This window comes from Adiantum capillus-veneris, chromosome 28, assembly GCF_014529385.1.
Source record: "Adiantum capillus-veneris isolate H3 chromosome 28, ASM1452938v2, whole genome shotgun sequence".
In the NCBI taxonomy this organism is placed as follows: Eukaryota; Viridiplantae; Streptophyta; class Polypodiopsida; order Polypodiales; family Pteridaceae; genus Adiantum; species Adiantum capillus-veneris.
Window position 1 is genome coordinate 89,563,351 of NC_140958.1, and position 19,573 is coordinate 89,582,923.

Sequence of the window (19,573 nt, forward strand, 5' to 3'; positions counted from 1 at the left end):
CCCTAATTCCAACAATAGCTAGTAGTGCCATCTAGGGGTCCCATGGACCATGGTGTAGGAAGGCCCTGGACGCCAAAGTCGTAGAAATGTGTCGCGGCGCTCCCGCATACGGTCGGAGCTGCCCTGCAGCCTCTCAAATTGACCTCAAAGTGTGTGGGTCAACTCCAACCATTTATCTCATATAGTCTCCACCGGTGGGATAGGGCGGGCCTCGAAGATGTGGAAGCAATAGACTCTCCATATGAACGAGAGAGTCAGGCTGTAGATAAGCTCGCAGCAAAGCTCTCTATCACTGCTCCACTCTTGGGGTGTAAGCTCTATGACAGGCTGGAGTGTGGGCCGGCCCTCTTGTATCAAAATCATCCTGCTAGCTGAGGATAACTCAAACCCTGGGCCCGTGAAGGTGGACCAAGCGGCATCACCCCAAGTGTATTGACTAGCTGACGAGAGGGCTGGCATCAACTGCAGAATCTGAAGCCAAACTCGTTGCGCAACAGGACAGTCCCATAGACAATGCCTCTGTGACTCAAGTGGGTGGTCACATGCGGCACAGTCCGTCGGATGGCCACTGTAGACCAACCAACTTCCCACTACGGTATCTCGATGGGCGACAAGCCATTGGAGCATGGTGACTGCACGAGATGGGAGGACCGTTTCTCGTTGAGCTTAATTTGGTCTTGGGAACTTTTGGGGGGGGGGGGGGGGGGGGGCTTGAGAGCACCAGCCCATATGCATTGAGGAGCACTTGAGGCAGCCTCTTACATGGAACCCGTTGGTCAGTACACAGCGAGGTCCCATGGTTGGCAGTAGACCGAATGGCAAAGGGTCCAACCCGCACCTTTGGAGACTGATTGCAGTTTACAACACTTCCTAAAGAGAGTCAGAGCATCCTGCTATGCGGCATTAGGGGGGTACAGAGCATGTGTCAGGACATCGTCAAGGCTATACTGGCAAAGTGGCACGCCTTTCGAGCCAGTGGCTTCCAGCTGGATGGGGGTCTTTACTCGCCTTGAGGTCCTCATAGCTTTTAGGGCCTGCTCTGACTCACACCTTTACATGTTCTTTGAGGTTCAACGACAGGGCCGCCTCCACAGAGTTGCTTCTAAGACACCAGAGGTAGCAGAGTGTTGCTTTCACCATATTTGAAGGCATCAGCGGGAGGATATGTGTGCTTGATCCAGACCGATAGATCTCAAGACTGAACATTGGAGGCTCTGGGCTTGGGAGAGTTGCCATTTGTCACACGAGAGCAGTGGGACCCTCGAGAGTGGTTTGACGGGACCCTTTTGCTTTAACTGATCACCTAGGGAACCCTTCTTTCTAGTACACAACACGACTAGGGCGCCACATTTTGGCTACTCAAAGAGAGCAGGTCACTAGTAGGAGGAGAGTCTCACAGCCAAGTTCCTTTCAGACTTTTGGAAGAGCTTGTGGAACAGCAGGAGCCGAGGAGCTCAGGCCCACTGTATGCATCTTTGTGAAAATTCAAGGAGTGGAGGGCTCCAAGGGCCACCTGTGTGTGGAACGCGGCCTCTGATACGATGTTATAAGAACTCTTTTCAGGGCTCCTCCCCTCAAGACCCGTCTGTGCTCCCTGTGTCTCTGCCTACTGAGCGTGGCCAGCCTTAGTAGGCTGGGTCTGTGTTGCAGGTCGGGGCCTCCTTTGTGGACAGGCCTTCACAAGATGGTCAGTCTGTCTGCAAATGAAGTAGTGATTCGGGATGTCACGTGACACATCCCAACCCTATGTGTCCGTGGACAAGCTATACCACAGCAGGGTTCAGTCAGTTCAGTCAGTCTAGATTAGCAGTGATCTGGCACTTTTGTGAGTCTACTCGTAGACCGTGCATGCCCAGTCACTTAGCATAGATGCATATCCTCCGGTTGCACACAACATGATCATCGGAATTCCCGTCAGAATCCATTAGCATCAGTTAGAGGAATTTTCCATTGCATTTAGCCTATTTTCCTATTTATTGGTATTTTCACTTATTATTTTTAAGTGACTTTCCAACAAAAGTAGGTAGGGCAATTTTGCTAAGTTAATATATAAGCAAACCCAAGTTAGCACTTTCTGGCAGAAGAGGCAGCAAGAGCACCTTGCTCAACAGGCAACTTCTCAGCAAGACCAACCCCCGCGACTACTCTGGCGTTTTCTCCACAGAAGACCTAGCGTTTTTGCATCAGATCAGCCTTGGCGATTTGTGCACAGCAGATCAGCCCCGGCGTCATCACGACACAACAGATCAGCCTAGCGTTTTTGCATTTGCAGAACCCGGCGACAGAAGGACCAATTTCAGCCCCTGGCGTTTTTGGATTTCAGCAGCAAATTAAGACCGGCATCATTCATCTAAAGTGTAGCAGATTCAGCCCGTAAAGACCATCAGTTTTCAGCCCTAAGAAACCTCATTTTTCAGTCATAAAAACGCAGCCAAAACAGTCATTTTCAGCCACCGAAACAGTCCCGAAATTCAGCGAATAGAAGAACTCAGATTTCAACCCATCGAGTCATCGCCGTCGTCGTCATCGGCATAGTCCCATTGCATACGCATTGTACACCTTTGTGCAATCAAAGATTTAGACCACTCTCGTCGACGAGAGTGGGGCCTTCGGAGGAGGGTTTTACAACCTTTCGGTCTCGTATCTCTTCTCTCTCTCCTTCTCTCAGTCTCATTCACTTGCACACACAATATCCACTCACTTTGTTCGTGACCACAACACTCTACAAGACGGAAAGCTCTCTCTTTCCCTAAGAACTAAAAGGAACCTTGAGCAATAAAGATCACTAATCTTGAGAAAATACAACATTCATTCTGCTGCACCTAACATTGGTATCAGAGCTTTGGAAGTGTTCTGCATTACTCAAGGAAAGAACCACAAGAATTTTTTTTGCTTGTTGCCATCGCACGAACCCAAGTTTACTTGGGCGTGGCGATTCCTAATCGTGTTTTGTTGAAGAGTGATAGGAATCCCAAGAAAGAAGGGCTTGTCCAACCTTCCCTTGTGTCTCTTTTCACTCATTGAGAGCGGACCGTACACTTAACGGCCGGCCAATCGACGTGAGGTGGGAAAAAGCAACGTTGGTGTGAGCGCAAGGCCGCCAAGGGGTGCGCCTGCAGAAAAGGGTAGAACTCGGGTGAAGAGAAGATCCTTCTCCAACGTGATTTGCAAGCGAAAAAAAACCTCAAGAACCTCAAGAACCTCAAGACCCTCAAGAACCCAAGATTCTCACGAATCAAGGACCTCAAGAACCTCAAGACCCTCAAGAACTGAAGTTCCTCGTGAACCTCAAGAACCCAAGACCCCCCAAGAACCCAAGTTCCTCGTGAACTTCAGAACCCAAGACCCTCAAGAACCGAAGTTCCTTGTGAACTTAAGAACCCAAGACCCCCAAGAACCCACAAGAACCCACACGAACCCACGACTTCAGAATGATCATCACTCAAAGCGGAATGGATACTTCGCTTGGAGGTGATGAGCATGAGAGAGGCGAAGAAGAATTTTCCCCACCAGGAGGTTTTTCCGACCCTCCCCCTTTTCCATCTACGACAAGGATTGCACTAACTCCTATGGAGGCTTTCGACAAGAGGATGATGGACAGGAAATTAGAAAGCGAAGAAAGAATCGCAGCCATCGAGCGTAAGTACCAAGAAAGAATGGCAGCCATAGCGCGTGAGAACGAGCAAGCACGCTTGGAAGCCAAAGCAAGAGAAACAGAATTTGATCGAGAGAACAAAGCAAGACAAGCAGAATTTTATCGCGAGAACAAAGCACGAATGCAAGAGATGTTGCAACTCTTTTCTCAAGTGTCGACACCGATGCAAGAGATTCGGGAAAAGGAGACTCTCTCAGTCTCTTCTTCTCCAAAGCATGACCCACAGGATTTGCATGATTGTGTGAAGCATGATGATGATTTGATTGACAATGCCTTGCATGATGATTTGACTGATATTGCTAACCATGATGATTTGGATGCCAATGACAAGCATGATGATTTGCATGATCAAGATGTGATTTCTCACAAGCATGATGAGTTGCATGAAGAAGATGTGATTGTTCACCAGGATGATGTGTTAGTGGATGCTTTTTCTAGTGAAGCTAACCTCGTTGTAGATTCGATCAATCACCAAGAATCGATCTTGGCTTTCGAGTCGAGGTCCAAAGAACCCCCACAGGACGATTCGATCATTCAGGACGAACCGATCTTGGCTCTTGAGCCTTGGTCCAAAGAACCATCACAGGAAGTATTATGTGTTCACATGATTGATACGCACGCATTGTTCGAATGTTTCATTCGTGAAGGTTTCCTGTATTTTAGTCAGCATCCCCTTTTCCTAGGCATGACATATGGTATGTTGAGCACGTTTCTCTCATGGATGAACATGAATGTATGCGGATTGTTCATGAAAAGTTGAAAAGTTTGTATGTAAGGAAGTCACATTCCATGCTCTTCCTTGGCATGACACAGTTTCCGAAAGAGCACATGATTGTATGAGCACCAAGCATGGGCATTTCCATTGTGATTTGCCACAGTTGATTGATTTCGATCAAATAGAAAAGATTCGATCTCATTGTTTGCATGTGTTTGATGAACAGTTTGTCACTCCGTCTCTAGGTTTATCTACATTGCATCCACAGTCTGTAGAGAAGACAAGATTTTTTTCCTTCACTTTACATGGAATGGGTATGTTCATGGTTTTGTGTTGGAGATGGTTTCAGGAATTTTCAGCCATGGAGATTCTTGAAGACGAAAGATGCAGGACTCTAGACGAAGTTGAAGCAAGAAAGGAGATTCAGAAGACTTTGTGTCGCTTTCGGCGCGGCCCAAAGAAGCAAGCGTTGCAGACCTTTATGAAGTTCAAGCACCGCACGACCCACACATCAGAGTGGGCCGGCGAAGAGTCCCTTCCAGGATTCCGGATGCTGTTGGCGATCTCTCTCGACGCCATACAGTTCAGTACCAGTACCTCACTTTGAAAAGGAGGGGATGTCACGTGACACATCCCAACCCTATGTGTCCGTGGACAAGCTATACCATAGCAGGGTTCAGTCAGTTCAGTCAGTCTAGATTAGCAGTGATCTGGCACTTTTGTGAGTCTACTCGTAGACCGTGCATGCCCAGTCACTTAGCATAGATGCATATCCTCCGGTTGCACACAGCATGATCATCGGAATTCCCATCAGAATCCATTAGCATCAGTTAGGGGAATTTTTCAGTGCATTTAGCCTATTTTCCTATTTATTGGTATTTTCACTTATTATTTTTAAGTGACTTTCCAACAAAAGTAGGTAGGGCAATTTTGCTAAGTTAATATATAAGCAAACCCAAGTTAGCACTTTCTGGCAGAAGAGGCAGCAGGAGCACCTTGCTCAACAGGCAACTTCTCAGCAAGACCAACCCCCGTGACTACTCTGGCGTTTTCTCCACAGAAGACCTAGCGTTTTTGCATCAGATCAGCCTTGGCGATTTGTGCACAGCAGATCAGCCCCGGCGTCATCACGACACAGCAGATCAGCCTAGCGTTTTTGCATTTGCAGAACCCGGCGACAGAAGGACCAATTTCAGCCCCTGGCGTTTTTGGATTTCAGTAGCAAATTAAGACCGGCATCATTCATCTAAAGTGTAGCAGATTCAGCCCGTAAAGACCATCAGTTTTCAGCCCTAAGAAACCTCATTTTTCAGCCATAAAAACGCAGCCAAAACAGTCATTTTCAGCCACCGAAACAGTCCCGAAATTCAGCGAATAGAAGAACTCAGATTTCAGCCCATCGAGTCGTCGTCGTCGTCGCCGCCGTCGTCGTCATCGGCATAGTCCCATTGCATCAGTCCATTGCATACGCATTGTACACCTTTGTGCAATCAAAGATTTAGACCACTCTCGCCGACGAGAGTAGGGCCTTCGGAGGAGGGTTTTACAACCTCTCGGTGTCGTATCTCTTCTCTCTCCTTCTCTCAGTCTCATTCACTTGCACGCACAATATCCACTCCCTTTGTTCGTGACCACAACACTCTACAAGACGGAAAGCTCTCTCTTTCCCTAAGAACTAAAAGGAACCTTGAGCAATAAAGATCACTAATCTTGAGAAAAAACAACATTCATTCCGTTGCACCTAACACGGGAGTCCCAAATACTCCACGTATCGATGGAGCCAATTCCACTCACCCGAGGTAGTAAAACGATTTTCAAGAGGGTTTGGGTGTCTCGAACCAAAACATGTACCGAAGGTATGCTTGCTGCCTTGGCAGCAACAGAAGTTGCCGTGCGCGGTGACGCCAGTGCGGTCCGCATCGGTAGCCAGATCGAAGCCATGGCGCCACTGTTGAAAATGAGCTTTTGCTGCTCGGATAGCTAGGGGGCTCATCGCAATGACCTTGGATGCCATCTCGGAAGTCTCAAACTCTATTTGATAGTAGCCACGCTTGAGAGGCTGAATGTCGATGATCTCGGCTAAAAGGCGGGCATGGAGGAGGTCACACACTCTCCTTTGCTAGGTCGGGTGAAGATTATCTTGCAGATAATACGGGTGACCCCTGAAGGCGTGCCACCCTTGCCTCTAAGCTCGCAGATGGTTGGTTCTGCGGAGTTGAGCGAGGGGGCTTCACTCGAGTCCCTTTGTGGTGGAGCAGAATCCTCCATCCATGTCTACTGCTGTGACGACGATCGAGGATGGGAAGAATGCGAAGGATGTGGGTCGGAAGCCCGAAAATGGCCCACCAATTCCAAAGGAGAAGAAGGGAGAGCAGCACGGGGGGGGGGAGGGGGGGGATTAGCAAGTTGAGTGTAGGTGGGGTAGGGTGGGTGCGGGCGGCGGGAGCAAGTTCGGCAGGCAATGAGCAAGGGAGAATCGCACAAGGGGCTAGTAGGGGGCGCAAAGGGCATCATGTAGGAGGTGGACAGGGGGGCAACGTGCAAAGGGGGGGGGGGGGGGGCTACGCAATGGGAGGGGAGGTTCAGTGATGGCAGGAGGGGTGTGAACAACAGCAGCGAGCTAGTCTCCGAATAGCCAGAGACCCTCCGAAACTTTGAACAAATTTTTGGAGGTTTCTTTCTTATTCTTGTCCGCGTCTATCTTCTTCTCCATTGTTGGTGGCTTCGTTGAAGAACGATGAGAAGAGGCTATTGTATACAGTTCCAAGAAAATAACTGTTCTGATGAGTCCAGACTGATGAATCATGATGCCCTCTCTTAATGGATATTCCTTGGCAAAACACAATTATGTCTCCAAGATCATGACTTTTAATGAAATCTTTAAAGTGAGATACCTTTGAATTTGTGATTGCCTTCCTAGCAACCACCTATTGCACAATAGGATCTAACAACAAATTCTCCATCTCTTTCATACATTGAAGAAGCTTCTTGTCTAGCTTTGTTGATCCATCTTTTCTATGATTGCGAGTATGAGATGATAGTGCAGTTGACGTCAACTGGTTGATTTCTCATGGTTGCTACTCTTGAAACTTGATTCCTTTTTGAGGAGAGATTCCTTAAAATGAATAGAGTTGGTCAATGACCTCGATCTCTCTCTGTGGCTTGACATCTTTATGGCAGCAAGTCTTCAAGTCGAAGACCGCCTTTAACTACCTTGAAGGTAAGGAAGTTAACTTTGCTTTGATACCAATGAAACTTGCCTTTGAATATACCACAAGTTTATTATTGCCAATTAACACTTTGCATAAAGGATAAAAATAAATTTTTTGCAAGAGATTGAGAGAGAGGTATAGGTGCATAGAGAATCAGCATAATAGCTGCAAATAGATATGGATTGTCACAAAGTGATGACGTCGCATGACCTAAAGAACGGACTTCGGATAGAGAGGGGTCAAAACCCTAGTGAAAGATGCAGAAGAAGTTTTACCAACTTATAGAGCCTATCCCAGAGGCCCAAAATTAAAGATCATCAATTTTATAAGTTGTACCAACTTATGGTACCCCATTAAAATAAAGTGGACCCCCAAAAATTGTGTAGAAGGGTGATGACATGGCACTATACGGACGCTTGTAATTTGCACTGATGACGTGGCAGTTGTAGGGATTTCCACGATTTGAGCTGGAGAGTTTTGGCGCTAGCTTTTGGGGCAAGATGCTTTTAGACTTGAAGATTTTCATGTACTGCTTTTGGCCAAGGGCCTTTAAAAGAATTGCCAGGGCCTCTCTCCCAGAGATTAGCTTGGGAGCATTGTTGAGAGAAGAGGACCCTCAGACATTGTACTTTGTGAAGCATAATAATAAAGAAATACCGAGAAGGGTCACTAGTCTTTGGGGCCAGTCTCTTAGGGCGCGGAACTTCGCCGTGATGTGTCATCTCTCTTCTTTAGTTTTGTTCAGTTCTTTTAGTTTTCTCGCGTGTGTTGCACTATATCTTCGGCTTGGGTATCCAAGTCTGGGTATCCAAGTCTATTATAGCGGTATCAAAGCTCAAACGATTTTTCCTCTACGAAGGATATGATCCCTTACTTTCAGCGCACATAGATTCGGTTGACGAATCTTGCTAGGAGGAAACTGTGGCACCCGATCACTCTGGTTTGGGAGAGAATAATGGAGACTGCAATGGACATCGACCACTTGTTGAAGATTCGGAAGAGTACGGCCCTCCTCCATCCACCAAATACGAAAGAATGGAGATGTAGCAACAACAATAGGTCGATGCTTGTGCTCAGCAAATGCTTTAGTATTCCAAGGATGCGTAGTATGCGAAATTTTTGATCAAGCACCCACTTGACGCGATGCATTCTCGATGGCGTAGCACCACCCGTTTACCTCTAAAGTCAGCTTTGAATTAGACGATTACATCAACAACGCCAACTTAGAGGGTGTACTCAGAGGATGGATTCGATGAAGCAGGAGAACGAGGAGTTAGTAGACTCATAAAGACCAAGAGGCTACCGAGGAAAAAGTGTCGAACAACAGACTATCTTGGCTACTTAGGTTGGAAATCTACTTTGCGAATGCACGAAAGACAAAGAAATGAGTGCAATTTGAGGGTGTGTCTAGTTCATCCTCATCCTCTTCTGACAGCTCGGCGAGTTCTTCGTCCTCCGATTCTAGTGATGAGGATAGAAAGAGCAAGAAGAGAAGAAAGACTCAGATGTGATGATAAAAGGGTGCTAATCACACTAAATCATCTTTGACATGTATATATGGCATGCAATCGAGGACATTTGTGATTTCAAGAGGCCGTGACAATCAATAACCTTAGTTGTTGGTGTCTTTCCCTTGATTTTTATTTAATTTAAGGGACCCTCTTTTGAAGTCACTAATGGCCGGACATTGTATGGCTAGTGTGAAACGGTCGACGATGTGAGATTCAGCCGCAATAGTGAAGGTTAGGTCGCCATGAGTTGGTCGGGCCAATCGGCACTGAAATCCGAGCAATAGAAGGGTGGCTAGGCTCAGTTCAAAGTCGTTTAGGCCCCACGCGACACTTCATGAGTTTGCCGATACTAGGAAATTAACTCAAAAGAGACAAACCGGACACATGGCGGCACTAGAGTTCATCTGCAAGCCAACTCAGCTAGGGCGTCCAATTTTGAGAGAAAAGGCTGATTTAGGGCTGCTTCTCCTTCCCTTGTCTTATGTAGCACAACGATTCCGCTCTCGTGCACCTCTCTTCCCTTTTGAATATAGATTCGTGATGCCCAGCTCAAGGACTATTCATCTGTATGTACAGTTGTGTGGGTTCATGCGCGGTTGCCGAGGCAAGAGCCTCTTACATAGGGACTGGATTAGCTAGCCGTCAATCCCCCGTAGGTACAAGTTGATTCAGAGAGATTTCACGCGAGAAATCTCGTCGGAATCAAAGAGCAAGTAGCCCTACAGGTGCAAGAGCTCGAGGGCTTGCTACGGATCCGATCGACACCCGAAACGGAGTCCGAAACAGGAAATTACAGCCTGCTGTGTATTTTTGTAGGTTTATGGTTTTGACCCTTTTTGATCCCTAATAGCTCCAAGAGCTTCGGGGAAGCTAGGGGATCACTATATAGGTGTTTGAGTGGATTTTCGGGGCCGAAAACAGAGAATTCAACGTGCTGTAATTTCTCGCTAGGTTTAGGAAAGTGCTCAAATGCGTCGGGAAAGTCACCTTTTGCATGGGTATTTTGGTTGTGAAGCTCCTACTGCGGTTATGTTACCAAAATTTGGCTAGAGTAGGTCATTTTCAGCCCAATAAAAGGGGGACAGCTCGTAGGAACTTACAAGATTTTCTCCAAAAATTAATTGGATAAAGAAATACCGAAAGAGGCGCCAACCTTTGGGCCAACGCGGTGTCACTGTCTGCTTGGAAGCACTCTAGCTGCCAGGCCGTGGTTTGTTTGAAGTGTCATTCCTAGTCACAGGTTTATTCGTGAAGTTCCTTTGTGTTGTAAAGTTCAAGTAAAGTTTATCAGTGTAAAGATCAGGTGAAAGCTAAAGTCTACCGCTCTTTAGCGAGTCTACGGCCGGTTACAAGAACACTGTTTGTCGAGGCTTGTTTCGATGATTCAAGAGCTTATGGACCATGTTGGGTTGACTACAATCTCATGGAAGAAATTTAACCCTAATTGTTGGTGTAGGTTTCCAGATGGAAGGCTTGTCGACGTTTGATTTAGATGCTTCTTCAGTTTGATTTAACAATTTTTTGAATTTTGTTTGAGAACTTGTGTGGTCATCCTGCTTGGAATTTGTTTGAAATGGATGGTATTTGTTTTAAACTTGTCGTGGTACCGATTTGAGTTGTTTGACTGTGGTTTGAATCATGGTCTCAATGCTTGGTGATTTACTCCCGGGGTGCAGTAGTGAGAAAGGCTGTTTTGGTATTGTTTGAACCTTCGAATGACGCAGACGGGATGCCTAGGGAGCGTTTCGTTGTATGCTTGAAAACCTCGGAATAACGCAGAGGGGATGTTTGGGGAGTGTTTCGTTGTACGTTGAAAAACCTCCGAACGACGTAGATTGGATGTCTCAGGAGCGTTTGGTTGTATCCAAGCGACACAGGCTGCGGTCTGGGGAGCGATTGGTTGTATCAGTTCTGTGAGCTCATGGCCCGGACCCTTTTAAGTTGTTTGCGGGGGAGTGACAAGGTAGTCGTTGAGTAGCCTCATACTGTAGACTGTCTGTCTCGGGGGAGTGCTTAGTGACGCTGTTCATTATGTCTTGTAACATGCATATGTGAGCATTTGTGTTGCATTGTGATGTGTCAACAAGTGAATATTCCTAATTGGGTGAGATTGCCTGGGTATGTAATTTTAGTGCATAGAGACAACGGTTAGAGATCAACGGGGTGTGGGTGTTATGGCTAATTTTGCTACGCTAGAATATCAAGAGCTCTGATCTGAAATGAGAATATACTCCTTATTGGATGATATAGCCAACGACCAAGGATATCAAGAGCTCTGATTTGGAATGAGAAAATTGATTGTCCCACCGAATGTCCCTCGGAACGAACCTCGAAAATTTTTGAGCAAACTTGAGCTGTTTTGCAGATATATGATAATCGTGGACGATAACTCTTCTCTCAAGAAGGGGGGATTGCACAAATTGTTTAAGTGTTAAGCCATTGAAGACTGAGCCAACTTGTAGATTCCGGCTGAAGGGCCTAAACCCTAAGAAGAAGAAAGAGAAGAAGTAGAAGCAGCAGAAGGGTTTTTTACCGACTTACAGAATCCTTGCCGAATGGATCAATTTTTAAAGAAGTTCCAACCAACTTATGGGACCCCATCCGATGGGGCTGGGGACTTAAAGACCATAAATAAAGCAGATCGCACACACACTCACTTTCCTGTGTAAAAACTGGTGACATGGCATTTGTATGGACGACCCGCGATTTGCGCTGACGACATGGCAGCCTGCACGGACTTCTGCGAATTGTGCATGCTGACGTGGCAATTTTTCAGATTTTGCACTGACAGTGTTGACATGGCAGATTTTTGGATTTTGCACTGAAAGTGTTGACGTGGTAGTTGTACGAATTTTCATACTTTTCTTTGGCAGTTTTCAAGGCCAGTTTTTGGACCAAAAGTTGTTGAGTTTGAATGCTTTTCATGTAAACTGCTGACCCATGGGCTCTCACTCTAGCAATCTGTTCGGGGATATCCAGAGTAGAGCCATGGGAGTTGTACCATGTTGAAGCAATATAAAGAAATACCGAAAGGGGCGCCAAGGTTTGGGGCCAGTGCTCTCTCGGGGTGGAACTCCGCCACTCCCCGTCTCGTCTGTCATGCATCTCTTTCAATTCAGTTGATATTGAAGTGCTTAAAGTTGTTCAGTCTGTTCTTTTCTGTTGGCATGTGGTGCCCGTCCCGTCACAGTTATCTTAGCCTATTAGCGCTATGTGAGGTTGTTGCAATCTTTGGACAGAGACAACATACACAATCACAAAACGATGTAGTGCTAGAAAATTTCTTGCAGTTATCGAATTATAAATGGCAGATTTAAAAGGGGTTTTGGAGCTTGATTGAGCTTACTCATGATGCTGCTCTCACATAGCTTACGAGCAGTGCATGAATGTCTCTCTTGGTGCTAGAGTTTGTATCCGTTATATGCAAACTTTTGAGTAAGATTTATGGCATGACCAAAATCAATAAAAAGCGGTTTGCGGAATCATTAGAGTGGAGCACCACCATTTTCTGTTGCAGCGGATATGGTCTTTTTTTTCCCTTCAAAACTTTGTGTTTTATGCTTTATGTGTGGTAATACATAGTTGCTTAGTGATGCATGTGAATATTTGAGGGTTTTCAAGAGATTTGTGACCTGAGTAGTGGTGAATGTGTTGTATATTTGTGTATGCATGCCCATGGTGTATAGAGCACTTGTGGTTTTGAGAGAGATGGGAGAGGAGCTTTAATTCCAAGCCCCTAGTGCAAATGAGATTGAAACTGTTGTGGATAAACCTTTGAGTCTTTTTGAAGACAATCTTCATAATTTATAAGGACAAATGCAACAGGTGATAGAAACACAACATCAAGGCAAAGAGAAAATAGCAACCATTCAAGATGATTATGCATAGGCAATGTAGGCATGTAGGATCATGAGGCTGGACCTCGTAGTTTTCTGGCAAAGGGCTCAAGATGGAAGCTAAAGGATTTGAAGCCTCCAAAGTAAAATGGTTCATTGCCTACTTGCACTGTTGATGCTGCTAAGCAGTGGCTCTCGAAATGGGATCAATGTTTTCGTCTATTGCAGCATCAATGAAGAATACATCATGCTACGTACAATTTGCTTGATGTGTGGTGGCACAAGGTCAAGCAGGACAAGCATGTGCATTAAACTTGGAACGACTTTTTGATCAAGTTCTGTAATAATTTTGTGCCTCTAGATGAGCGTAGTCTTGCTCTAGACCATGGGTCTTTCCATCACAGAAGAATTTGTCTCTTCAGGAATATGCAGACAATTACAGAGAAAGTCTCTTGTATTCTAAATTTCTTGCAAGTGCATAAAGCTGTTTTGGGATTGAACGAGACAGATGGTGATATTATGGAGTATTCGAGAATGGAAGATGTCATACTTGCTGGGGACTTTAATGCAAGGACAGCTTCTTGTCAGGTTGCCTTTTTTGATACATTAGCCAAGGATTTTCTTGAGTATGACCGTGCAGATTTTGGCATGGAGAGAGTTTCCAATGACTCATGCAGATGCACAAAGTATGTTAAATGCATCCTAGAGATGGGATCTACGCATTGGTTAGCCATACTTAATGGCATAACTAAATGGCTATCATCGGGAGGATTTACATGTTACCCACACCAGTCAAATGTAGCGGAGATAATGTGTCGTGCTCTATAGTGGGTGCTCCTCAGTGCAATGTGCGTGAGATCTCACTCCACACAATGAAAACACAGAAGACAATGAATAACAGAGCAACAACAGCAAGACTCAGCAGAGGAACCTGAACAGCATGAACATCGACTAACTCAAAGAAACCAATAAGACTTTGGCATGGCAGCACACAGCTCCAACCCAAAACTCATAGGTACAATGGGGGTATCGAGGCTCAACTGTGCAGAGATGGTGTAGTCGTGCTGTGTATGAACTCAAGATGATAGACTCTCGACCAAGACCACACAGAGTAGATGATGATGCATACCGACCTTGGAACCAACCACTCTTATGTAAGGAGCCACCAACGGCTAGCAGATATCCCAATCCAGCTAAGCCTATGATCTGGCCTCAGCGTCTACTAGACCACCATCCGCATCACTTGCCACGTGTCACTGCCCAGGCAAGAGTCTGTTTAGTGGAACTCCTGACCAACTGTGACCAACTGAACTAATTGTCTGTCTTGCTCCAGTGACACTGTAGCCCTGCTACATCAAACATAGTGGATTATGTACTCGCTCTGCTTACTCTTTACCACGTATGCGAGAGCCATCCGTTTGGGTGAGACTGATTGGAGTTGTTGCAGATCATGCATGCTCTTTCATACCAGATTTCTGCTATGCTACACAGCCTATGGATAGCCAACAGAGATGTGCTCATCCTAGATATTACTTCTCTAGGGGGACCAATCATGTCCATTTTTGAATATTTAGATTGATAGGTGATGTGGATCCCTATGTACCTTTTGCAAAGCTACGCATTACCTTAGAGATGCTGTTCCTGCAAGGGCAGCTACAACCTTTGCCTCTCTTGTGGTACAATGAGACATAGTAGTCGCACTATGCCATAGATTAGCTGGTATCATGATGAGTGTTGAGAGGCTAGAATCGGATTACAGAGAGAGGTAGCTGCAGGGGACACCACACAGCGACAGACACAGATAACCTTCCGACGCCTTGTGAGGTGAAAGAAGAGAGCATGTTTAGGTTGGCTTGAGGAGGAGTTGTACCAGCTATTCTTGTTCAGGATTGTGCAGAGGCATGCTGACTCTTTCAAGAGCAACAAGTACACACACCCATTACTCCTGCGGGCACCCGCACCCCTGAATAGGTGCCCCTGCCAGTATTTTTCTATTCATTAAAATTCAGCTTAAGCTTGAAGTATATATATATAGAGGTGCCCACCTAGTGATGGGAAGAACTTCCACCACTGGCTTGTCAGCCATTTAAATAAGTGTGTGCAGGCAGATATATTTTTGGTTCACTTGCTTGCTCCTGCTATGCAGGAACTGCCTGTGTGTGTGATTTTTTAGGCCCCTCTCTCTTGAACAGCACGGTTGTATGCATCCATTCTTGAACAGAAACTGAGTAAATGGGCAGAAAATGAGGGCATACGAGCAGCAAAACAGGCTGGATTCAGGAGGGGTTTCTCCACTTTGGACCATATTCTTACACTTAGAGCCATTATTGAGGAGGGTCGGGCACATGGGAGACGGATGTACTGTTGCTTTGTGGACTTCCGCAAAGCATTTGACACAGTGCCGAGGGCCATATTGATGCATAGGCTACTGAAGTTGGGAGTACCCACGGAGATCATATGGGGGATCGTGGCTTTATACGGCTCAGTGACTGGTCAGGTACGCACTCTTGAGGGGATCTCTGACATTGTTCATTCCATAATTGGAGTGAAACAGGGGTGTCCTTTGTCCCCTACACTTTTTGGTATGTATGTAGATGGGGTCTTTGACTACATTGACAGAGAGGGCGACAGAGGCGCTCAGCTGGCAGGGACACGGATCCCTTTATTATTATATGTTGATGATATTGTGTTGATATCAGAGTCACCAGAGGGCATACAGAGACAATTGGATGCATTGCACAGCTTTGCAGAGGATAGTGGATTGTCTGTGAACCTTGGTAAAACCAAGGTTATGGTGTTTAACACCACACCATAGTGGGTCAAGAGATCGGCACCTACACTCGTATATGGTCAGGACATTGTGGAGTACAGAGATGAATATACATATCTGGGGGTGGTATTCACGGGACCGAGGTTTACTTTGAGGAGAGCAACAGAGACTAGACTGTCCAGAGCCTATGCGGCATTGGGAGGGCTAGAGAGGATGTGTTCGCAGGTTCAGTTTCACGAACCACGAACAAAGATATGGCTCTTTGATACTTTGGTTGCTCAGCTATGCTTTATGGGGTCCAGGTTTGGGGACCATCTGTGAATCATGACAGTTGGAAGAGCATGGAGAGACCCTTGGTATTTATGATATCCCGGATGATTAGAGCCAAGGCCTCCGTACCACAATGCGATTATTCGAGCGGAGGTAGCTGCCCCTCCTATAGAGATTGGGGCTCTTACCAGATCAGTGTCCTTTATGCACAGTCTATGGGATACACATAGAGGCAGATATACTAGATTAGCTCTTGAGTCCTCTAGACAGTTAGCGATGCAGGGAGACGCATCATGTTGGTATGCGCAGATACCTCATGGTTTCAGAGGCATGGTTTCAGCATGGATAGATTGTCTCCTTTTCAGTATTCCTTAGATGCACCCTCCCTGCCAGTCACACGGACGGAGATCACTAGACTCATTCGTCAGGATCTTATACAGTTGGACACCAAGAGGACATGGGTAGAGCCGATGTAGGAGTTGGGCACGAAGATGGCTTTCTACAAAGAGCATCTTCTCCAACTTTCGGGAGATGGGTTTGTGATTCGTGCGAGCTACATGGACACTCATTTGTCTCATGGTCTGCGATGTGCTATTGGTCAGATTAGCACATCCTCACACCAGCTGGAGATTGAGATAGGTAGATTCAGAGGGATACCACCGGAGTCTAGGATATGCCAACTATGCGATAGAGAGCCAGAGACAGAGCTACACTACATATGCCACTGCACTGTGTATTATGAGATACGAGGGCGCTTCCATTGCTTATTCAGGGAGGGTTTTGGACCCCTAGATAGAGTCATGAGGTATCAGGATCAGAGATGCCTTGGCTTATATCTACTTGAGCTACACCGACATAGAGATAGTCTGTTGAGGAGACATGGAGTACGACAGTCATAGAGACAGATCACAGACTTCTTTGGATCGAGGGAGCTAGGAGACAAACCACCAGCACAGGGTGGTACCCACATTCATACCAGAGGCACCCTCATTGACAGGGCGACTGAGCTCGGGAGATCGAGACGACCACGACCGAGACACAGGAGCACACTCCATCGACGGAGACTCCAGCAGAGGATCAGAGGCATTCTAGTACAACACCCAGAGTGTCATTGAGGGCCTATTCTACATTTTCACATTTCACACTTCATTTTCAGTTTTTTCATTTTTACATTCAGTACTTTTTGTACTTGTACTTCAGACATTGTATTAGATTCACCACTTTGTATCTGATGGTCTCATAGGTCATTTTGGCCTTTTGAAGATGTTAATATATCATTTCATTTCTCTCCATGAGAGAGGCAGCAGCTTTGAGACTGACACGAGGATGTGCAGCCCTTGCAAAGTTGGAGCAGTTGAGCTCATTGGTACAGTTTCAGGAGCCCCGCACTAAGCTATGTTTGTTTGATACGTTGGTGACATCCACATTATTGTATGGGGTACAGATTTTTGGACCTAGTCTAGATGATTGTTGTTGGTCTGGTGGGATGCATGATGGATGGAGAGACCACTAGTCACTGTGATCTGTAGGATCTAGGATGATCTGATGTAAGGCCATAGTGCCACATGAGGTCGTCAGAGCTCAATTGGGAGCTACATGGATTGTGGGTGAGGCACTTACTAGGTCACTATCTTACATACACAGCTTGTGGGAGCTTCGAGATCATTGTTATGCTAGATTGTTCCTCGGCAGCTCGCCATAGGGGGAGATTCTAGATGCATTCATAGGTTTAGTGATTAACAAGAGGAGCGTTACATTTGCTGGTGCCAAGTATATTATGAGATATGGGGTCTATTCATTGTCTCTTCAGAGAGGGATTCGGGTGACCAGCGATGCCTTGGTCTATTCTTATTGGAGCTTTGTAGGCACATTTGTGCTTTATTGCGGAATTCTGTGCACCCTAGCACAAGACCCATTCAGAGGTGGGCGACAGATTTTGTTGAGAGCAGCAGCAATCAGCAGGACCTTAGGACACATCAGGTTTCAGCTCAAGGGACTCTCCAAGATAGAGCTACAGAGATTAGTAGATCTGGACGCCGGGGCCCGACGCCCTCGTACCTTTCACAAATCATGCCACCCACATATCTATCATTGCCACATCTGGGCTATTATTGAGAGGCATAGAGTGGCTTATACGAGGCTCTTTACAGAGGAGAAGATTGACGCCATTATGCAGCAGCCCATGAGAGACTTTCATGTGGTGGTACTTAAAGAGGGGCAGCCCACTTAGGAGATCAGGCTTTAGGCCACCCGCTGGCTCTACTGGCTCACTTAGTTGATCACATTTTAGCATTTGTTACTTTAATGTTCTATATTTTCTATACTGGACATTTGGATCATTTGACGATGATGTAATTTTTTGGTCTCATAGGCCGTTTAGGCTTTTGTGCAGATGTAAATAAACATGTGGTTTGATTTCTGCTTGCTTCCCAATTAGCTTGCGCACATACTCTATTAAAAGTTAATTAGCCAGGTACTGTTGAAAACAGAGTGGAAGAAATGGAGTGGAGAAGTAGGCTAAGGGTGATTAATGAAGTTATTTTTCTGTTGCAGATACCAGAAGCATGTATATCAAAAGCTTCCATCATGGCTGCAAAAATGGAGAATGAGGTAAGGGCCCGAGCATCATCGAGAAACAAAGAGGCCGAAGAGCAGTTGTCGTTGGGAGCAGCAAGTGAAGATGAATCAAACAAGGTGCCCAATTCAATTAACCCTACGAGTCTTGAAGGGGGCCCAACTGCCATGAGCATTGCAGAAGTGTCGGAGCAACTTAGTAAGGTATTTTCGACACTGCAGTCTTCAGAAGCAGCCTTACCTGCCATAAAGATGATGCAAGAATGTGTACTAGTAAGCCTTGGGGCTCAATCCGGATTTTTGCCTTCCTATTGATTTCTAATTATGAAGGATGGCTGCTAATGGCTGCTACCAGATGGGTAATGTATTTTTTATATAAGAAACGACAATCCAGAAAACTCCTTGCATGGATGAAATTTTGTTTGGGAGCTTTTGAGATGGAAATCATGTGAACCAAAGAAAATGATCACTAATTTTGTGGCTACCTTGCTCGCGTCAATCATTGCTATAAAAATAGCAACCAACTTTGCTTCTTTGCCTTATCCAAGCAAGAATTTTCTGGGGTTCATTAGACAGTAGTTCAGTTGTTGTGCTTTTCCCGGTTGTGATCGTCTTTCTTCGTCGGCCTGAATCGGTTTCTTGTTTCTTGAAGTATTTCTGCAGACCATTAAGTTGCATATGTGCTTGTGTATGTGCATGGGCTTCGCGCGTGTGTGTAGAACAAAGGAGATATGGGAATGAGACTGTTGTATCTGATCTAGTCTGCCAAACCATGGAGTGTTCTGCGGCCAACCCTGTGACTCTTTAAGGGACTCCACCCCCAGAGCTCCAAAATGCATGCAACATGAGTTGAGGCAAGAGGGATTTCATGGGAGCTCTTCAACTTTTCCTGAACAAGTATCTTTTGGCCTCCTTTTTTGATTAATTGTTGGACAAGGATGAAGCTGTACAAAGATAGTATCACGAATATTCTGAGGGTTAGTATTGTCCAACAATCTGGATGCTGCAGGCAAACCTTGCAAATATCACC

General features: G+C 45.8%; 1 protein-coding gene across 1 annotated transcript in view; it reads left to right on the plus strand.

The window, feature by feature from the left end:
• The window catches only part of MSH3 (homolog of DNA mismatch repair protein MSH3), a 44,102-nt gene extending 24,982 nt beyond the window's left edge, over positions 1-19,120 (plus strand). Inside the window, exon 12 of the mRNA XM_086504762.1 lies at positions 18,523-19,120. Within this exon, the coding sequence (XP_086360888.1) occupies positions 18,523-18,858 (336 nt within the window). The 3' untranslated portion in view covers positions 18,859-19,120. The remainder of the gene's footprint in view (positions 1-18,522) is intronic.
• Positions 19,121-19,573: the final 453 nt, after the last annotated feature.